A 20,003-nucleotide genomic window follows, 5' to 3' on the forward strand; every position below is an offset into this window, starting at 1 on the left:
TAGTTTACAATACTACTTGTTCCTTGTCATGGAGAGTTTTTATATTCCGGTGAGGGATATAAGGGCCATCATGGCCCTCTTGTTTCTGTTATAAATGAAAATGGTATGTATTACCTCCTGGGTAAATACACAACATTGCAAGGATAGTTTTTGCACTGTTAAGATAATTGTCAGTCAAATGTGACTAGGATGGTTATGAATTAAATTATTGATATTTTAAATCAGTTCCTTCAAGATAGGCAACACATTACACTGACAAATTAGTTGTTGAAAGAGAAACAAAAAATACAATGCAATTATGTAATAGATTTGCCCAGCTTTTAATTTGGAACAGTCTGTTCAAAGTTTTAGGGAGTTTAGTATCAAAATAATTTAAAAACAACAAGAACTATCAACAGGCTGCTTTGACTCTATACTGGCAAAGGGTTATCAGTCAGTTCAAGCAGATTAAGTGTTAAATCCATTGTTATAAATGTGTGTATAAAGTTACATCATTTATGATGGTTAGTCTTACATGTATTTGTTGTAAAATACATTTGGTTAATACTGGCTTACTTGCTTAATAATAACTCAAAATCATCATAAATACAAACATGTATCATTGTCTTACACATCTGTTAAAATCATTCGTTAATTTTATAAAACATTTCACTTAATGTTGGAATTGCAGGAAAGGTGTTTTATAGTTTTCTAATCAAGATAATTACAGTTATAATTTGTTTTATGATAAATTGTGTAATTGTACAATGATGTATATTTGTTCAGGGTACCAGAGTTATTGTTCCAGCCATCTATGATTGGTGCTGAGCAAGCAGGAATTGTTGAAACTCTAGACTACATGTTCAAAAAATATACACAAGATGTACAACAGACCTTAGCACAGGTATTTAACTTTGTTCACAACAGTTTTCATATAGGCATTATACATGTTCCATAGGATGCAATTAAGTTTTGCATGATTTTAGAACATGATAATGATCATTTTGGCTCGACTTTTCCAAAGAAAGTATCGAGCTATTGCTGTTGACAGCGGAAAAACTGATGATAATTTCTAGCTCACCCGTCACACATGGATAGTGTGAGCTTCTAGGATAGTTTGATGTCTGCCATCATTCGCTGTAATTCATTCAAATGACAGCACCTTGTAAACCACATTGCCAAATGGGATGAAACCTGGCAGAAATATTCCTTGCATGAAGCTTAACCAAGATTGTTCAAATGGTTCCAGTCTGTTGCATATCTGAATCACAGAAGCTAAAAATAGAATTGAAAAGTGCAATCTTTAAAAAAAACTTCTCCATAAGGACATTGAAACATTGGTTCTCTACCAGTTTTGTTAAAATTATAGCCCTGGGGTCAAAATTTGTCTGTCTCAGGGTCATTTGATTATACATAGAGTCATATAAGGAGATCTTTAAATATTCTTCTCATAAACCTGAGTTTTCCATTTGTGTAACTATAGTTAAAACTTGAAAGATCCTCTCCACAGAACCCCTTACAGCTTTCAAGGTGGACACTAGAGCTTATGTACACGCCTTGGGGATTAATAAGTTTTTGTTATAGAGTAAAAACTTAATCTTTCTTCCCTTGAATCACAAAGACTAGAGCATAAATATTTGGTATGAAACATTTTCCAAGGTTGTGCAAGTCATGGCCCTTGTGTCAAATTCCTTATATTTATTTAGTAAAAAACCTAAAAAATAAACATCTCTTCAATAGACAAGGCAAGAGCACAAAAGATTGTCTGATGAACCTCTACTATTTTTGTTAAAATCATAATCTTGGGGTCCATAGCAACCATTGACTTTCTTCAGCACCCAGTGACTTCCATAGCAACCACCAACCATTTAATTTTCTTAGCAACAATTGACGTCCATTACAGCTAGTAATTTTCAATAGCTACTATTGACTTTCAATAGCTATCATTGACTTCCTATGCCACTATTTATCTCTGTGTGATGGTAAGAGGTAGCTAAATGGGTTGAAATTACTGGATTCTATGTATCTCTTAGCTCCAGCAGGTGTGGTGAATTTGACCTCTCTTATTGCTTGTCTGTAACACCCGAGGTTAGTGAAAATTAACTTTCCAGTTTTTGCGCCATATGACCTAAATTGTGTTGGTGCACAGTTTTTTCCTTAAACAATTTTTTTTTAAAGAATTTTAAGTCCCTTTTTTCAAATTGAAAAATTGTAACAGAAATAATATATGGAATTGGTGTTCTTATGTATTGTGATCAACAATAAAAAGAAAAACATAATTCAGAATTGAAAGAAGATTTTATAGACATATGTTCAGCTGTACATGTATATGTTATCTTCCCTTGAAATGACCTGAAATGAGTAAATAATTATGATTTAATGGCAGATAACTCAAAAGTGAGATCGGTGATAACCACTGTTTTTTCACACAAAATATTTTAGTTGCATTACAGGAGAGATTAGACTCAAGAGATTTGTAATTTCAGTGTCCCTGACTATTATTATATAAAAGAATTGTGTTTATTTTCATTAATTGTAAGTTGTTAAATACATTGTATATTGTATTTTTGTGTGATTTTTTTTGCAGTATGTATTTTTGACTGGAGGCTGTGCTAATTTTGGTCAGTTCAAACAGAGAATGGATCGGGAGATGTTACAAATGCGACCCTTCAAATCAACATTTAATGTGTTCACAGCAGGTTAATTATTTGTTCATTATTTTCCCACCAATACAAGTTTAGAGGGGGTTATATAGTAATCATTTTGTGCTGTCCCATCCTGGTCCTTTTAGCTGGACTATTGAAATACTTGTGGGACTTTCCTACTAACTCATGCAGCAGTGTTTATCATGTAAACATGCATACAACCTTTATTTAGTAATTCATGTCCACCATATTTGGGTGGCTTAGAGTTTAGGGTCAAGGACAAGGTATTGAGTTTATGAAAATTTTATAAACCTTACTACATTTTTCAACTTCATACAATAGCAATGACATGCCAATTTGCATTTTTTTAAGAACTGTCAAGTTTTTATGATATAACTGTGTAAACAAGTGTTTTCTTGGACAGTCTCACATTTAGTAGAAAATAGATAAAATCTTTTTGACAAGTTGGATATTGGGCCAGGGACATGTGTGTTTACCAAACACAGGTTCTTGTTCTTCAATGCAGTTTGTTTAAGAAATAATATCGGTCTGAGCGGTGTTTATCGGCTATTTAACACCGATTTGAAGTTTTAAGTGGTTAATTTTTCACATCAAAAGGAAAAGCTTGCAGAAATAAGATTGTTATATTGACATTTTACAGATGATCCAAGTTTGGATGCATGGCTTGGTGCCCGGCAGTGGATCACATCATCAGGTATTGGTAATGTTTGGATTACCCGAGCAGAGTACCAGGAGAAAGGTGGAGATTATCTAAAGGAACACATAGCCTCTAACCGATACCTACCCCACCCAGTACTGGTTAACAAGTGATACAAACATTGACATACATTATTCTGACTGCGTCTGTAACTACAAAGATACACTGCAGTGATCCTTCACACAAATTGTTCCTCAAACAGTAACTTTTTAAGAAAAGATAAATAAAATAAATAAGTATACATTAACATTTGATTTCTTTAAGAGTTCCTCATAAGATTGTATTGTTTACAAAGTTATTTCAAATTGTGTAAAGATTTATTTTCTGTGGGAATGGAAACCTTGTCTTTACGTCCTTCAGTCACCTCTGGCAATAAATCTCGGGTGAGCAATGAAGGCCATCATGTCCCTCTTGTTTAGTTTAGAGTGCTTGTCAGCCACAAATAAAAGAGACAATTATTTGCATTCATCGAGCATTTTGTGTTCACATGACATTTTGTTTGTATGTTTAGATATTGTACTACCACAAGTGTGTTCATAATTGAGATACATATGTTATATAGATACCTTCATATTTATGCATGCAAATGAAAATTGCAGCATAATTATACCCCCAAAAACGAAGTTTGGGGGGGTATATAGGAGTCACCCTGTGGTCGGTCGGTCGGTTGGTCTGTCGGTCGGTCGGTCCAGACGTCCGTTGCATTTTCCTTGTCCGGAGCATAACTTGAAAACTAATGGTTGGAATTCAATATAACTACATACAATGGTCAAGCACATTGAGAGGAAGTGCAGTGCACAAGAATCATAACTCTATCTTGACTAATTACAGAGTTATTGCCCTTTGTTACTTTTCCTTGTCCGTGGCATAACTTGAAAACTACTGGTTGGAATTCAAAACAACTTCATACAATTGTCAAACACAATAAGGGGAAGTGCAGTGCACAAGAACCATAACTCTATCTAAAGTAATTACAGAGTTATTGCCCTTTGTTGCTTTTCCATTGCTTTTTTTTTTTACTGTTGCATTTTCCTTGTCCGGAGCATAACTTGAAAACTAATGGTTGGAATTCAATATAACTACATACAATGGTCAAGCACATTGAGAGGAAGTGCAGTGCGTAAGAAACATAACTCTATCTTGACTAATTACAGAGTTATTGCCCTTTGTTACTTTTCCTTGTCCGTGGCATAACTTGAAAACTACTGGTTGGAATTCAAAACAACTTCATACAATTGTCAAACACAATAAGGGAAAGTGCAGGGCACAAGAACCATAACTCTATCTAAAGTAATTACAGAGTTATTGCCCTTTGTTGCTTTTCAAATGCCTTCTTTTTGTGTCGCCTCTACGGAGTAGTGGCGACATATAGGGATCACTTCTCCGTCGTCTGTCTGTCCGTCTGTCCGTCCGTCTGTCCGTCTGTCTGTCTGTCTGTCTGTCTGTCCGTCTGTCCGTCCGTCCGTCACAAAACTTGTCCGGACTACTCCTCATAAACTACTGGTGCAATTTCATCCAAACTTTACAGGAATGATCAGTACCAAGTGTAGTTGTGCATATTGTCAGGATTTTCCGGTTCAATGATTTTTGTTTGAGTTATGGCCCTTTAATAATTTTTATTTTTAAAGTTTGTCCAGACTACTTCTCTTATACCACTTATGCAATTTCAATGAAACTTTACAGGATTGATCTGTAGCTCAAGTCCTTGCGCATATTGCACGGGTTTTCTGGTTGAATGATTTTTGGGTGAGTTATGGCCCTTTGATAAAAAGGTGTTTTTTTCTGTGTGTTGCCAGATACGCAAAAGCTTGTCCGGACTACTCCTCATAAACTACTGGTGCAATTTCATCCAAATTTTACAGAAATGATCAGTACAAAGTGGTTAGTCTAGTTGTGCACTGTCCGTCTGTCTGTCCGTCTGTCACAAAATTTGTCCCAACATGAAATTGGCCATCATGAGGCGACACATGTGATTACTGATCGCTCTTGTTTTTGTCCGAAGCATAACTTGAAGACTAATGGTTGGAATTCAATATAACTACATACAATGGTTAAGCACATTGAGAGGAAGTGCAGTGCATAAGAACCATAACTCTATCTAAAGTAATTACAGAGTTATTGCCCTTTATTACTTTTCCATTGCTTTCTTTTGTCCGGACCATAACTTGAAGACAAATTGTTGGAATTCATTATAACTTCATACAATGGTCCAGCATATTGAGAGGAAGTGCAGTGCACAAGAACCATAACTCCATTTTGACTTATTACAGAGTTACTGCCCTTTGTTTCTTTTCCTTGTCCAGAGCATGACTTTAAAACTACTGGTTGGAATTCAAAACAACTTCATACAATGGTCAAGCACAATAAGGGGAAGTGCAGTGCACAAGAACCATAACTCCATCTTGACTAAGTACAGAGTTATTGCCCTTTGTTACTTTTCCTTTGCTTTCTTTTGTCTGGACCATAACTTGAAGACTTATTGTTGGAATTCATTATAACTTCATACAATGGTCAAGCACATTGAGAGGAAGTGCAGTGCATAAGAACCATAACTCCATCTTGACTAATTACAGAGTTACTGCCCTTTGTTACTTTTCCTTGTCCAGAGCATGACTTGAAAACTACTGGTTGGAATTCAAAACAACTTCATACAATGGTCAAGCACAATAAGGGGAAGTGCAGTGCACAAGAACCATAACTCCATCTTGACTAGTTATAGAGTTATTGCCCTTTGTTACTTTTCCTTGTCCAGAGCATAATTTGAAAACTACTGTTTGGAATTCAGTACAACTTCATACAGTTGTCAAGGACATTCAAAGGAAGTGCAGTGCACAAGAGCCATAAATCCATTTTGACAAAATACAGAGTTACTGCCCTTTGATACTTTTCCTTGTCCGGAGCATAACTTAAAACGTACAGGTTGGAATTCAAAACAACTTCATACAATGGTCAAGCACAATAAGAGGAAGTGCAGTGCACAAGAACTATGACTCTATCTTAAGTATTTATAGAGTTATTGCCCTTTGTTCTTTTTCTTTGTCTTTCTGGACTTATTACAGAGTAATTCAATTAAACTTCATCAATGGCCAACCACATTGAAAGGAAATGCAACATACATGAACCACAATTATCTTTAATTGCCCACAACCATAACTCTATGTTTCAATTCTATTACAAGGTATTCTGTTACTAGTAACATCCTCATTTCCGAAGCAGACTTGTGGGGGTATTAATCACATTTAGTGATAGTTCTAGTTTTACTAGATATAATATACTATGTAGTATGATTTGTTTTGTGTTTAAGAATAGAGTAAAAATAAATAATGAAATATTTGTTTTTAGTTTTTTTGTAGAAATATAAATTGTTGTTTTACTTTAAGAAAATTTAAATTTAACTACACAGTTATCTTTTTAATGCTTTATTACCAATTATAGATCTCCATTCAACTTGTATGTTGACAACCTTTATGCTAAGATCATTGATTTCCTATGTTAGACCAACTAGTCAAGGCTAGAATGTTGCTATATTACCTTACACTGTGTTAGACCAACTAGTCCAGGCTAGAATGTTGCTATATTACCTTACACTGTGTTAGACCAACTAGTCCAGGCTAGAATGTTGCTATATTACCTTACACTGTGTTAGTCTGACATACAAAACAACAACAAACATAAGTTATTTAAACAGTTTAATCAAAACATGAAAAAAACATTATCACAGAGTATGAGCATTGGTCAGTGAAAAGTCAATCCTAGAATATTATACACAGATAAGTTGTGTGATAACTATCATCATTGTAAAAATAAGTAATTTCTAGTTTATTTATTATGTGGCCATTATCTATCCTATTGTGGGAACATGAAAGTTTTGTCAGTCTTCTACACATTGGATTACTGTTAACAAATTATTGAAATAGAAATAATCAAACTAATAAAATATAATTATGTTTAAGATGAAGAAGTATTTCAGAAACAGTTCTGCTGGAATTACCTTAGTAGAAAACATGTCAAAATATATAAATTTAGTGCATTATTTATTACAACTGGCCATGTTAAACTATAGAATGTTTCACTGTCTATAAAATATGTAAACATATTAAATAATACTTAACAGATCTACTACATAACAATCTATATATGTTTTATTATTAATAATAAATTGCACACAATTTCATACAATGCTTGATTATGATAGGGAAAAACTCTGTAATGTTACATAATTTTGAGAAGTTGTTTTAATTGAACAAAACATATATAATACAGTCATAAAAATATCTCTGAACAGTATATTATAATACTTGTTTGAATGTGTGTGTAACACATACTTAAAATACTCGTAAGTAATTTTCAGATAATTTTAAATGAAATTAAAATGTCCGTAAAACCAAATCAACACACTGATGCTCGAAGCTCTGATGTTTTGGCATTTTCTGTACTGTGTCCAAATGTGCCACCATACCGGAATTTTTGACCTAAAATATTAATGAAATAGTATTTTATAAGACAAAATGAAGAAATATAGTGGGTATCAATATGATAAATCTATGTCAGAATATAATTAAGCAACTACATGTAATAACAAATTATTCACATATATGTGTTTAGTAAAAATGGCGATATACTTTTACAACTAAGATATATTTTCCAGTATGTGTATGAAGTAGGCAAAACTTGTTTGTGTAATGACAAGTGTTGTAAGGAAAGCACGCCTGGTAAATGATAGAGCTACCTCTTTCGGAGGTATACGGTAAATCGCTCTATCGCTACTTCCGAGCTAGTGCATGTCGCTAAAATCAAGTGTCAAGTGTTTTCATTTTTTATATATTTTGTAAACTCTACACCAAATATCGAAATTCGGAGAATGCTATGCCATGTAGATTTGATTAAAGTTTCCAGAAAACGTAAAGTTGTTATAATTGTGTTTGAAATGTAGTTGTGGCGGCGTTTCCCAGTTAGCGAATTTAGCGTTGAAATGGACCGTTTCATCATGAAACAGATTATTTTTCCTCCAATTTTCATCTAAACAGCGATTCAGATTTAAAACAAATATGTTTCAACTAGATATAAGGTCTAGAAATGAAAGAAGATTGAAATCAGATCAACATATTAGTTAATAAAGAAAATATAGGATAGTTGTTCTTGGAGACAGCTGTGTCGTGATGGAGGTAGTCATGGTCCATTTCAACGCTGAATTCGCTAACTGGGAAACGCCACCACAACTACATTTCAAACACAAGTATAACAACTTTACGTTTTCTGGAAACTAGGTTAGCAATGAAAGTGACAACATGATTACAGACTAAAACTGTATATGAATGATGTAGGTAGGTAGAGGTATTGAATGTGGGAGACAGAGTGACAACAGATGAAAATGTCCAATGAAAGGAGGGAATGTAATGTAACAGCGATTATTTGACAATAGATAGTTTGTCGAATTTTGTTGTAAAAACTATCTAGAATGAAAGAAAATGGTCTAACTAAGAAAATGAATTCGAACACCAATATCTTTTATTCAGTCGTTAACGCTGTACAGACGTTTACGTGACGCCACAATGTAGCGCCAAACAGCACGCGCAAAACAATCAAATCAAGTACGCTATTTTAATGTCGCAAACGAGTTAAGTTTAACATTTATTTCACTTTTAATAATTTTAATTTCGCTTGAAAAATTATAGAGTGAAATAAAATAAACAAACAAAGTTTTATCAACGTTTCCAAAATTCGTTATTCTACACACAGAAGATTTAACGACAGTTTTTATATTGTTTCTTGAAAAGTAGTCCGGCAAACATGCATACCACGTGATCAAGTGCCGTAGATCAGTAAAAATATACGGCACCTTGTTATCGGGCCGAAATTGATACAAGAATTAGTGACAGGATAAAAAGATTTACCTGGTATATGACCAGTATAATGAGGTACAAGCCCGCTTTCTACTGGATAAATGAGTTTTGTGTCTTGGACTTTGTTCTCCGGACGGTGGATTGTAATTGCCTCGGATTGCAGGTTCTTCAGACGGTTTGTGTCGGATGTGAACTCATTCAGGGCGTCGTGGGTGATAATAGGATAACCCATACCTAGACGGGGTCTCGCACGTGGAACAAAACCGGTATATCCTGTAATAAATGTAGTCATGGTAATGTAAACAACATGACATTTTCAATATCAGATGATAATTTATTTAAGTCTTAGGATGAACGATTTTTTTATGTTTTATAAACATTTATCTTTTATAGAAGCATATTTTTACAGGATTTGTAATAGAGAGTTAATTGAATTAGCATATGTTGCATGTATTTAATGACGTACCTGACATAAATCTCTTCATCTCGTTGTCGTCTGCCATGTAGAAGGGAGATTCTGCACTCCTTACCATACTAGGCGAAATATAAGGTTTCGCCTCTGCTGCTGTTGGTTTCAACGGGGTAATGTATCTGCTGCGAATAGGCTGAAACAGCAGACAAATAAAACGTCTATCACGTGGCATTATCTTAGCATTCCTGCATAGGAGTTTGATATTCGATTTAAAAGTAAATACAGTAGACGAGTCTGTTCCGAGATATTCTAGATCTATATGTATTTTCTCGGAACAGTCCTATTTTTCAATTTGAACAAGGGCCCAATTCATTTTAATGAAAGGTAGTGGGGGTAACTTAATACTTACTGGGAGGTTAGGAACAGCAGTTTTATCAAGTTTTCCTGATTGTATAGCTTCTGTTAACCGAAGTTCTTCAGCATTTTGTTTATGTTTTCTATGGTCACCTTCAAAATCTGTGATAGCACCTTTACAGTTGACAGCGTAACGCTTGCCGAAGAAATGCTCACTGCGAGGAATGAATCCTACAATACATAAGACAAATATAAGTTCTTTTCTTGCTTGCATGAGTACAAACTCTATATGTTATGGTATAATCACTTCAAGATAATTATAACAAACATGAAATCGTGGAACCTGTTATAAACGTGATAGTGTTTTACCTGTGTAGCCGGGTACCATTTGTTCCATCAACTTTTGATCTCCCCAGCTATGCGTTCGAGACTTGAGAAGATCCGACCTAGTGTCAGTTTCTGGACATGGTGCGGAGTTTGCGCGAATCTCTGCTAACACCAACTGACCGGAACTGGCCACAGCGTCATTCCGTAGCAATTTGGAAGTTGTTTTACCGAATGTTTCTCCTATTTGGTATTTGAATTGTGGACAGAATCCTCCATATCTAAAAATACATCAATTGTTTTACAATCAGCTTGTAATCAACGCATTACACAAAATATAAACACTATAACCTAGTTCACGGCGTCGAATTAAGTCATCATTTTCAGGCTATTATAGAATATACCATTGAGTCAGTTGTCACAAGTAGGTCCGGCCATTATTTCCCCTATTCTAGTTCAATATGTAGTCACTGGGATAAAACTGATATATCTGAAAATCGAAGGAGTCAAAAGGCCAGGCTGTTTTACAATACATTAAAGTGTCCAAAACAGTTCCAGAATACATGATATTGTCAAAATAGTTTGAATTATGATTTAAAGCTTGTAAACGTTTATTTATCTTCTGTAGTAGTTTGTATAAGAAAAGATTTATAGAAAGTTTGCAAATTTATGTGTTAAATTGAAGTGTTGAAGTCTTCAATGTTATCTATCACCACAATCTATGTCAATGATTTACAAGTGTGGGCCAACGCGTTGTTAAGGCACTAAAACAGTTATTAAATACTATATTCTCAAACTGACAGCGACCGAAATGTTCATGGTCACATTGTTAATTGAAAAAACCTCTCTATTCTTCTGTTTCATGTATTTTCATTGATTTGTGCTGCAGTCTGTAGTTAAAACCTTCGATTTATTGACTCGCTCCACATACAAGTGTGTCTCTATCTATACCTCTTTTAAAGTGACAAGTTAATAGCTTTTTAATTGTTAATCGGTTTTTTGTTATATTGGTTTTCAAGTATTTTCTCTAGTCTACGTTTAACATTTGAATTTGTTTCACAAATAGGAAACCATTGCGGCAATGTATACAGCTAAAATAAACAGCTAAAATATATACAGCTTAAGTTTACAGCTTAAGTATATACAACTTAAGTTTACAGCTTAAGTATATACAGGTAAAGTATATACAGCTTAAGTTTACAGCTGAAGTATATACAACTTAAGTTTACAGGTAAAGTATATACAACTTAAGTTTACAGCTTAAGTATATACAACTTAAGTTTACAGCTTAAGTATATAAACAGGTAAAGTATATACAGCTTAAGTTTACAGCTTAAGTATATACAACTTAAGTTTACAGCTTAAGTATATACAACTTAAGTTTACAGGTAAAGTATATACAACTTAAGTTTACAGCTTAAGTATATACAGGTAAAGTATATACAGCTAAAGTATATACAGGTAAAGTATATACACCATAAGTTTACAGGTAAAGTATATACAGCTTAAGTATATACAGGTAAAGTAATACAGCTAAAGTATATACAGGTAAAGTATATACACCATAAGTTTACAGGTAAAGTATATACAGGTAAAGTATATACAGGTAAAGTATATACAGGTAAAGTATATACAGGTAAAGTAATACAGCTAAAGTATATACAGGTAAAGTATATACACCATAAGTTTACAGGTAAAATATATACAGCTAAAGTATATACAGCTAAATTATATACAGCTTAAGTTTACAGCTAAAGTATATACAGCTTAAGTTTACAACTAAAGTATATACAGCTTAAGTTTACAGCTAAAGTATATATAGGTAAAGTATATACAGCTTAAGTTTACAGCTTAAGTATATACAGCTTAAGTTTACAGCTTAAGTATATACAGCTTAAGTTTACAGCTTCGGAGCCGCCTCCGTGGTCGAGGGGTTAGAGTCGATGACTTCTAATCCAGTTACCTCTCTGGCGTGGGTTCGATCCCCGGGAGATGCTTTGGTAGTTTAGCGCGGAGGAAGGTAGTCTAGTACTGCTGTAACTCTCCAGGAACGATGGTTAGGAAACTACCCGCCTATATGACTGAAATACTGTTGGAAAAATGCGTAAAATGAAACAAACAAACAAAACAAAACAAACAAAGTTTACAGCTTTAGTATATACAGCTTAAGTTTACAGCTTAAGTATATACAACTTAAGTTTACAGCTTAAGAATTTACAACTTAAGTTTACAGGTAAAGTATAATTATACAGCTTAAATTTACAGCTTAAGTATATACAGCTTAAGTTTACAGCTTAAGTATATACAGCTTAAGTATATACAGGTAAAGTATATACAGCTAAAGTACATACAGGTTGAGTATATACAGCTTAAGTTTATAAATCTTAAGTTTACAGCTTAAGTATATACAGGTAAAGTATATACAGGTAAAGTATATACAGGTAAAGTATATACAACTTAAGTTTACAGGTAAAGTATATACAGCTTAAGTACATACAGGTAAAGTAATACAGCTAAAGTTTATACAGGTAAAGCATATACACCATAAGTTTACAGGTAAAGTATATACAGCTTAAGTATATACAGGTAAAGTAATACAGCTAAAGTATATACAGGTAAAGTATATAAACCATAAGTTTACAGGTAAAGTATATACAGGTAAAGTATATACAGGTTAAGTATATACAGGTAAAGTATATACAGGAAAAGTAATACAGCTAAAGTATATACAGGTAAAGTATATACACCATAAAAGTATATACAGCTAAAGTATATACAGCTAAAGTATATACAGCTTAAATTTACAGCTTAAGTATATACAGCTTAAGTATATACAGCTAAAGTACATACAGGTTGAGTATATAAAGCTTAAGTTTATACAGCTTAAGTTTACAGCATCATATATGATGCAAAATTTACTAAAGTACATGTAGTTCATACTGTATATACTACAGAAACGGGTACAAATAGCGTTCATTTTTGTCGGAATACAACATGTTAGGACATAATTATATGGAGGTAAACTAACAACGGTCTTATACCACCACCACTATATAATTTTTTATGTCTCCCTGTGTATATTTAATGCCCACAGTTATTTGTTCAGCTTCTTTCTTTTAACATATAAAAACGAGCACATGCTATAATTATTTTAGATAAGGCCTGGAGACTTTTGTTATTTTCTGCTGGTCGATAGTTTTCTTCATTTGAGCAAACAAATAACAAACGGTTAAATCGATTTGGAATTACAGGAAGAAAATAGAACTGAAATGAGAAAATCGGTTGGCAACATCACAGTACTTAAATTTGATTTTTATACGTACAGTACTTATATAAAAACTCGGCATATATATTCCCATTTCCTTCTGTTTAATATAGAATTAAATAGGATATATATTTTAAGAACAGTAAAATATTAGATTTTAAGATCGATTACAATATAAGACCAAACTGAACACTACACATTTTTGACATCATCTTACTTCCGATTATTTTATAAATCGCGGTCATGATTATAATGGATATTGAATGAGTGAACCCATACTAAATTTATTGAATGAGTTACTTAAATTTTATTATAGAAGCCTCTATAATAGAACAGAACAGAACATAATTTTATTTTGACTTGTACATAGTACATAATCATAATCATAAATAGTGTGATATTACATTGATAGTGCATAAACAATACATTTTCAATACTAATTTTCAATGAATTAAAACAAACTTTCAAGACAATATGTGTAATATTAGTTCATTCAATGAGTTCAATAATTACAGTAATGAACCTACACGAGTATAATATTCAAATTGTCACATAGTTCTACCCAAAATAAAGTGGAAATGAATCAGTTTTCATTGACGCGCCTTTATTGCAACGCTAACATTTAGCGTGTATAACGCAAATGGCGTCATGTCAAAATATATGCTCGGTCGTGCAATACCATTTTTATAGAGTCGCAATCATAATTTGTTTTATTCAAGAATATCGGAACTTTTCGGCCATTTCCGTCATACTTCAAATAAATCGGTTTAACCTGTGCTATAATAAAATATAAGTTACAGCTGTACATTTTATTTTATTATATGGTAATAACATTGATTTACATAATATAAATTCAAAGACATTAAAGTAAAACACACATTACATGTACTTTTAAATATGTGCTGATAATTGTGTTTTGACAAACCGGAAGTACGAATGGCAAAATTATTACTATCGAAAGTAAATGGTAAATTGATTCAAACTGCCGGGGATATTGTTTTCAGCATACTTTTATCGAAAGTAAACTTTGTTCATTTTCAAATATTTTATTATCAATAAATTGCTCAGTTACTTATTGTGTAAAGCTTTGTTAACACCAATGTCACGCGGTGGAACTACTTCCGAGATGATTATTGGTAAGTGACGAGTTGTACCGAATGCCTGAATGTAGCACTACTTACAAATACGTTGAGCATCTCTGAATTTTTTCGGATAATATGTATAAAAGTCGGTATTGAGTCGGCTCATTACTTAAAATACGTGGTTTCGAAAAACACCTCATACAGAACCTTTAAAGTTATAAATTTACATTTAATATTGCTACGACAATAAGAATATGTCGATTTTCTCGAACATTTCCAATTAGTTGTTTATGTATTTGTCACTCAGTACTCTGCGTTGTAGAGCTGTAAAATAACATTTAGTTTATATAAAATGTATATCTTGGCTAAATATACCAATAAAACTTGTTTTTTTATCATTTCTTTATTATTTATACAGTTATACAGTAACATACAATGCAATGTTAAGCAACATTAATTACCCCCAACTTTCATTTAACGACATTCCAACATTTCAATCGTTTTTCTTTTATTTACCTTTGGCTTACCGATTGACAGTCAAAAAGTTTTTAAAAGTCAAACCGTTATCTGTTATCTAAAATATAACCCAACAATTCATTCATAAAGAAAATATAAACGGTACTTTTGACTGGCATATTAGAACAGTTTTATCTAAACCCGATCAATTCTGGATTAGCTGTGTCGATATATACGGATTTCATTAATCCGAGCAAGTCATATATACATTGTTTGAATTTTATATTTTAGAAACGTTTACCTATTGAAATTGATATTCTAATATGTTATATGGTCTCTTGTCAATAGTGTACAATACACACATGTTTTGTGTCACATCTGTGCATTATCTTTATCATTCCTACTTACTATAGTAATATCTTTAACAAATAATTTCGTTAACAAAATGTTGAAATTAACATGTTTAAATTGTATGTTCTGTCTACTTTTATATTTTAGGTCATAATTCAGTTACATTACAAACACCTTAATAATACCAAGTACGTATATTCAAAACATCAATTAAAGTCGTATTATTCTGATAGTTCAGTCTTTATTTAATTCCAGCCGACGTCTATATATATCAATTTAACTATATCAAATAGTGACATGTGCTTTTTATAAAAGATACGATATGACGGTATGTTAATGGTTCGATTTTAGCTATTTTTTATAAGATTTTTTGTTTCTAAACATTATATACACTAAACACAAAAGGACAAATTGTTTAAACCAGTGAGAGAAATAAACTTAATACATATTTAATTATCAGTATTGTAATGTGTTTTGTCATGTATTTATATACCTGATATATGAAATACCAATATTTGTAACACTTTCTATACAAGGCGAACACTTAATCTCTTAATGTCCTATCTCAGCGACATACTTTTTGTAAATATAAAACGATTATACATATACATTATAGCATAAATGGTATATATGATTGTTGTTTTTATTTCGCAATATATCGGTTGCTAATATAATGCCGCTTAAAGATGCTGCTGTCGTAATGGAATGGGAGAAATTGTTGATGTGAAAGAAACTGAAGCCAGTCTGTAGAAATGTTAATATCCGAGTAAACCATTAAGCTTTGTTAGGCCACATGTGTCACAAATCACATTCGTCACAAGTTTTTATGAATTTGTGACGAATGTGATCACATTCGTCACAAATGACTTTTGTGACGAATGTGATTGACCAAAATCGGGTAAAAATGCCAATCACAAACGTCACAAGCAAAATTGAGAATTTTTAAACAGGCGAATCACAAATGTCACAAGTTTATTTTTCAATATGTGATACACGGAATATCATAAGGACAATCGTGGTTATATCAGTGCGATAGTACAAGGGCGACAATGCAATAAATCGATATTGTGATGTCGACATCACGATACCAATATCTTTTCACCACCATTGCATTATCGCCATCGTACTAACTTGTTGCAATATCGTATCGTCGGCATTGTATTGTCTTCATAGAACTGTCGCATTGTCGTAATGGTATTGCTATCAAGTCGTCTTACGTTCTCGAAACCTTCAAAAAATTTTGGTGACAATGCACGGCATAGTATCAGACTTCAACTGGAAGTGATCTTTTACCTCTGTGAACCCTCAAATTTCTTCCCACCATACAGCGACAGTCTAAAGGAATCTCACAGACTTAATCTTAGTTTCAGTACAAATTATGACCATATTTACACCAATGAGACCATATATGATTGTTTGGGAAGTAGCTGAGACCCCGTTGACTTTCAGGATATCTAATTAGAGATTAGGACCTTTTGACATCAATGAACCTTTTTTGGTCTGACAGACTTTTGACTTCCGCAGACTTTCAGGAATCTTGGTTCAATTAAAGAGTATGACATTTTGACATCTAGGAACCTTCTTTCCTGAGACGATTTTGCAAGTCTGTGCCAATTGCTTGCAGACGCTCTATGGAACTTTCCATATCTATTCCACTAGTAATAATAATATAGTTAATTCGTTTAAACAGATCGTGTCTTTGTGGCGGGCCGCTTTATCGTTTCGACGCGTCTTAACTTTTTTCGCCTTTTATGATTAGATAGTTTCAAACGACGGTGTTTAGTGAATTTTATAGAGGATATTTGTTTGTTTTGAGTGAATATGAAATATATTTCACTGAGAAGTGAGAAAAAAAATGAAATATGTATCACGAGCGCGTAGCGCGAGTGAAAATATGAACATTTTCTCACTTCGATGTGAGATATAGTTCATATTCACGAAAAGCAAACACATTTTCTTTTTATTTTATGTGCCTTTTGAAAAGTGCTTTTAGACCGTTTACTACTGAAGCGCGGAGACTACGCGCGCGTAAACAATATGACGGCAAACGTTAACGCTGCAAGCAAAATAATCCTTATTTATTCAACGGCCAAACGGGAAATACTGATGATGATGATGATGATGATGATGATATGCACATCTTGTTTGTTTGTTTATGTGTTTATCTAAAGTCGCCGCCGGAAAGCCCATATAAGCGACCGTACCCTCAAGTCGGACCAAATCCTTTAGTGTCCCGTCGAGATTTTTCGAGATGCGCATCTCCTCTTTATATTAAACTAAATTTCGTTGAAATTCCTAGAGCGCAGAAAAGCAATAGTTCTATATACAGTGTTTTATAAATAACAACAACAACAAGGGGCAATAAGTCTGTTTTTAAAAAGAAATGGAGATATGCTGGTTATATGTGCAACTGGTTTAAGAATGAAGGTTCCTACAAAGTTGCAGCATCGATATCCATCCAGAAGTTGCTGAAAAATAGCGTGGAAACGAAATGATTCCATATACAGTGTATAATAACTAATCAATGGCCGGATAGTGCGGAAACTAAATCTGGACTGACAGGCGGACGAACACGCTAAAACAGTCCCATCACTCCCGATTTCATCAGCGGGGGAGGGGATAAAAATGTCTGTAGTTTTAGTTCCAATAATTGATTTCAGTCCTAAAAATTTGTGACGTTTGTGACTCAGTGAAAAGCATTGAAGAAAACAATATTTATCTCAAATTTGTGACATTTGTGATTTTAAACTCGTGACGAATGTGATTGTCTAAAACATTGGATCACATGCATCACAAAATTTGTGACGAATGTGATCTCATTCTTCACAATTGTGACGAATGTGATTTGTGACACATGTGGCCTTACAAAGCTTTCATCCCCGAAATAATTCACCTAGATAAAAGAGGATAAAAACCAAACTTCGGATCCTATAATAATAAACATGGAAAAAGTAGAAACAGTCCGTGAAGATAAATGAATCTTTGTAATATAGAATATTATGTTGCCAAGGGTAACATCTCAGCTATTAAAAACAACAATAACAACTACAACAACCACTGATTTTGCGGTGATGTATATTTTTCAAATCTAGAATTTGCTAATTTCCAAATAGGTTTTTATCATAAAATAAAACAACTTGAAATCTATATTCTATTCAAAATATCTTGGTTGTTTCAAATTCTCTAGAATATGATAAACAAGATCAACAAGGAAAGGCGGCGTTCTATGCACTAATAAACCTGATTTGTACTATTTCAAATTCCTTTTTTTCCATATTAATACTATAGCTGTACATGAAGAAAACATTGAAATAATTGTTAAAAACTACAACTAACTCTTGCCTACTTTTCAATGCAAAAACTTAACCAATCTTTGTATATTATCAATTAGTGCGAACTATTTAAATGCATTCAATTACAAGTTATTTAAATAATATCAAATTTCTCCAAATCGATATATACTTTTAACGATTAGGGCATTTGTTATGCTTTCTAAACTTATTTCTTTTGTATATCAATACAAACTGATTTAATATCGGTAGACTTTTTATACACGCATGATTTTATCAAAACTTAAATATAAAAACGCTCGAAAGAATGTAAAAACAAGTAAACAAACTTACCCCGGAGTGTGATAAGGGTCTGGAGTCATTAAAATACTCTTGCCATTCTTAGGCAAAGGCATTTTGAATTATATTCCAAGAGAGCTTATTTTTTTTCGAAAGATAAACTCCGATTTCAAATACTCGACCGACTTCACTCTACGTTGGCACTATATCCAGTGAAAAGCGATTAGCGTAGTTAAGGGATTTGTTTGTTACGTCACAGGATTGTGTGTACATGCGTGCGCATGTTTCCAGCGTCTTTTTACAAAATGGACGTCGAGAATGGTACTTTTCGGACAACGATTTTTGACTTTTTGACTGAAAATATTAAAACATTTATTGTCTGCATAAAGTAATCATTTTGAAACAGTTTCTATACTGTCACAGGTGTAAAGATAGATATTTGTATAGTTATAGATGACCAATAAATCTATATGCTGGGCTATATACGGTAACATTTTATGTCCCAGATTATCACAAGGTTCTTTTATACAAAATAATGAATTTACAAATAAGGAAGAAGAAATTTATTCAAATTAAGTGCAAAGAAATTTAAACTGTTAACAACCATGAATGGAATGCAATCACAAATTAATGTGATGTGTATTAAAGTCGTAAAAACGCATATAGCATGTCAATTGCGTAGATGATTTTCATACTGAACAAACGACTTAATTCTAGAAAATAAAAATCTAACATGAACTTAAATATTCTTGCCTAAATATTAAATCTCATATTGTATGATTCGTCATCAATTTCAAGTTGATTAGTTTTAATGTTTGATCCTGAGTAGGACTATCACAAGTTTGATAAGTGTTACAAGAAGCAATTCTTTTTCTAATCAGAGATACATTTCCGCATAATATCACCTTTTATAAAGGCTGTGTATGATTTAATTTCAATACTTACAATATATTCACGATTTAATGTATAGCTAGTTTATTCATATAAGGGGTTGCCAGAAGGGCC

General features: G+C 32.9%; 2 protein-coding genes across 6 annotated transcripts in view; one reads left to right on the top strand and one right to left on the bottom strand.

The window, feature by feature from the left end:
• The window catches only part of LOC132752029 (actin-related protein 5-like), a 34,942-nt gene extending 31,359 nt beyond the window's left edge, over positions 1–3,583 (top strand). For all 5 annotated transcript variants that reach the window (XM_060742287.1, XM_060742288.1, XM_060742292.1 and 2 more), the window contains exons 18-20: positions 766–883; positions 2,567–2,678; positions 3,286–3,583. In XM_060742287.1, coding sequence (XP_060598270.1) covers positions 766–883; positions 2,567–2,678; positions 3,286–3,455 — 400 coding nt within the window. In that variant the 3' untranslated portion in view covers positions 3,456–3,583. The remainder of the gene's footprint in view (positions 1–765; positions 884–2,566; positions 2,679–3,285) is intronic.
• Positions 3,584–7,013: 3,430 nt separating this feature from the next.
• On the bottom strand, positions 7,014–19,239 carry LOC132752030 (ciliary microtubule inner protein 2B-like). The gene is made up of 6 exons (XM_060742293.1): positions 19,053–19,239; positions 10,321–10,556; positions 10,007–10,182; positions 9,652–9,790; positions 9,237–9,458; positions 7,014–7,814 (listed from the first exon to the last, which is right to left on the bottom strand). The coding sequence occupies exons 1-6, from the start codon at positions 19,112–19,114 to the stop codon at positions 7,732–7,734; spliced, it is 918 nt and encodes a 305-aa protein (XP_060598276.1). The 5' UTR covers positions 19,115–19,239; the 3' UTR covers positions 7,014–7,731.
• Positions 19,240–20,003: the final 764 nt, after the last annotated feature.

The sequence above is a fragment of the Ruditapes philippinarum genome, unplaced genomic scaffold (assembly GCF_026571515.1).
Source record: "Ruditapes philippinarum isolate M1 unplaced genomic scaffold, ASM2657151v2 ctg1786_1_1_1_1, whole genome shotgun sequence".
Lineage (NCBI taxonomy): Eukaryota > Metazoa > Mollusca > Bivalvia > Venerida > Veneridae > Ruditapes > Ruditapes philippinarum.

Excerpts from the sequence above, each read along its gene's own strand:
- LOC132752030 (XM_060742293.1), bottom strand. The coding sequence starts at position 19,114 with ATGCCTTTGCCTAAGAATGGCAAGAGTATTTTAATGACTCCAGACCCT. Across the intron at positions 10,183-10,320 it reads AATGGTACCCGGCTACACAG|GATTCATTCCTCGCAGTGAG; the intron begins GTAAAACACTAT and ends TATGTATTGTAG. Across the intron at positions 9,459-9,651 it reads GATGAAGAGATTTATGTCAG|GATATACCGGTTTTGTTCCA; the intron begins GTACGTCATTAA and ends CATTTATTACAG.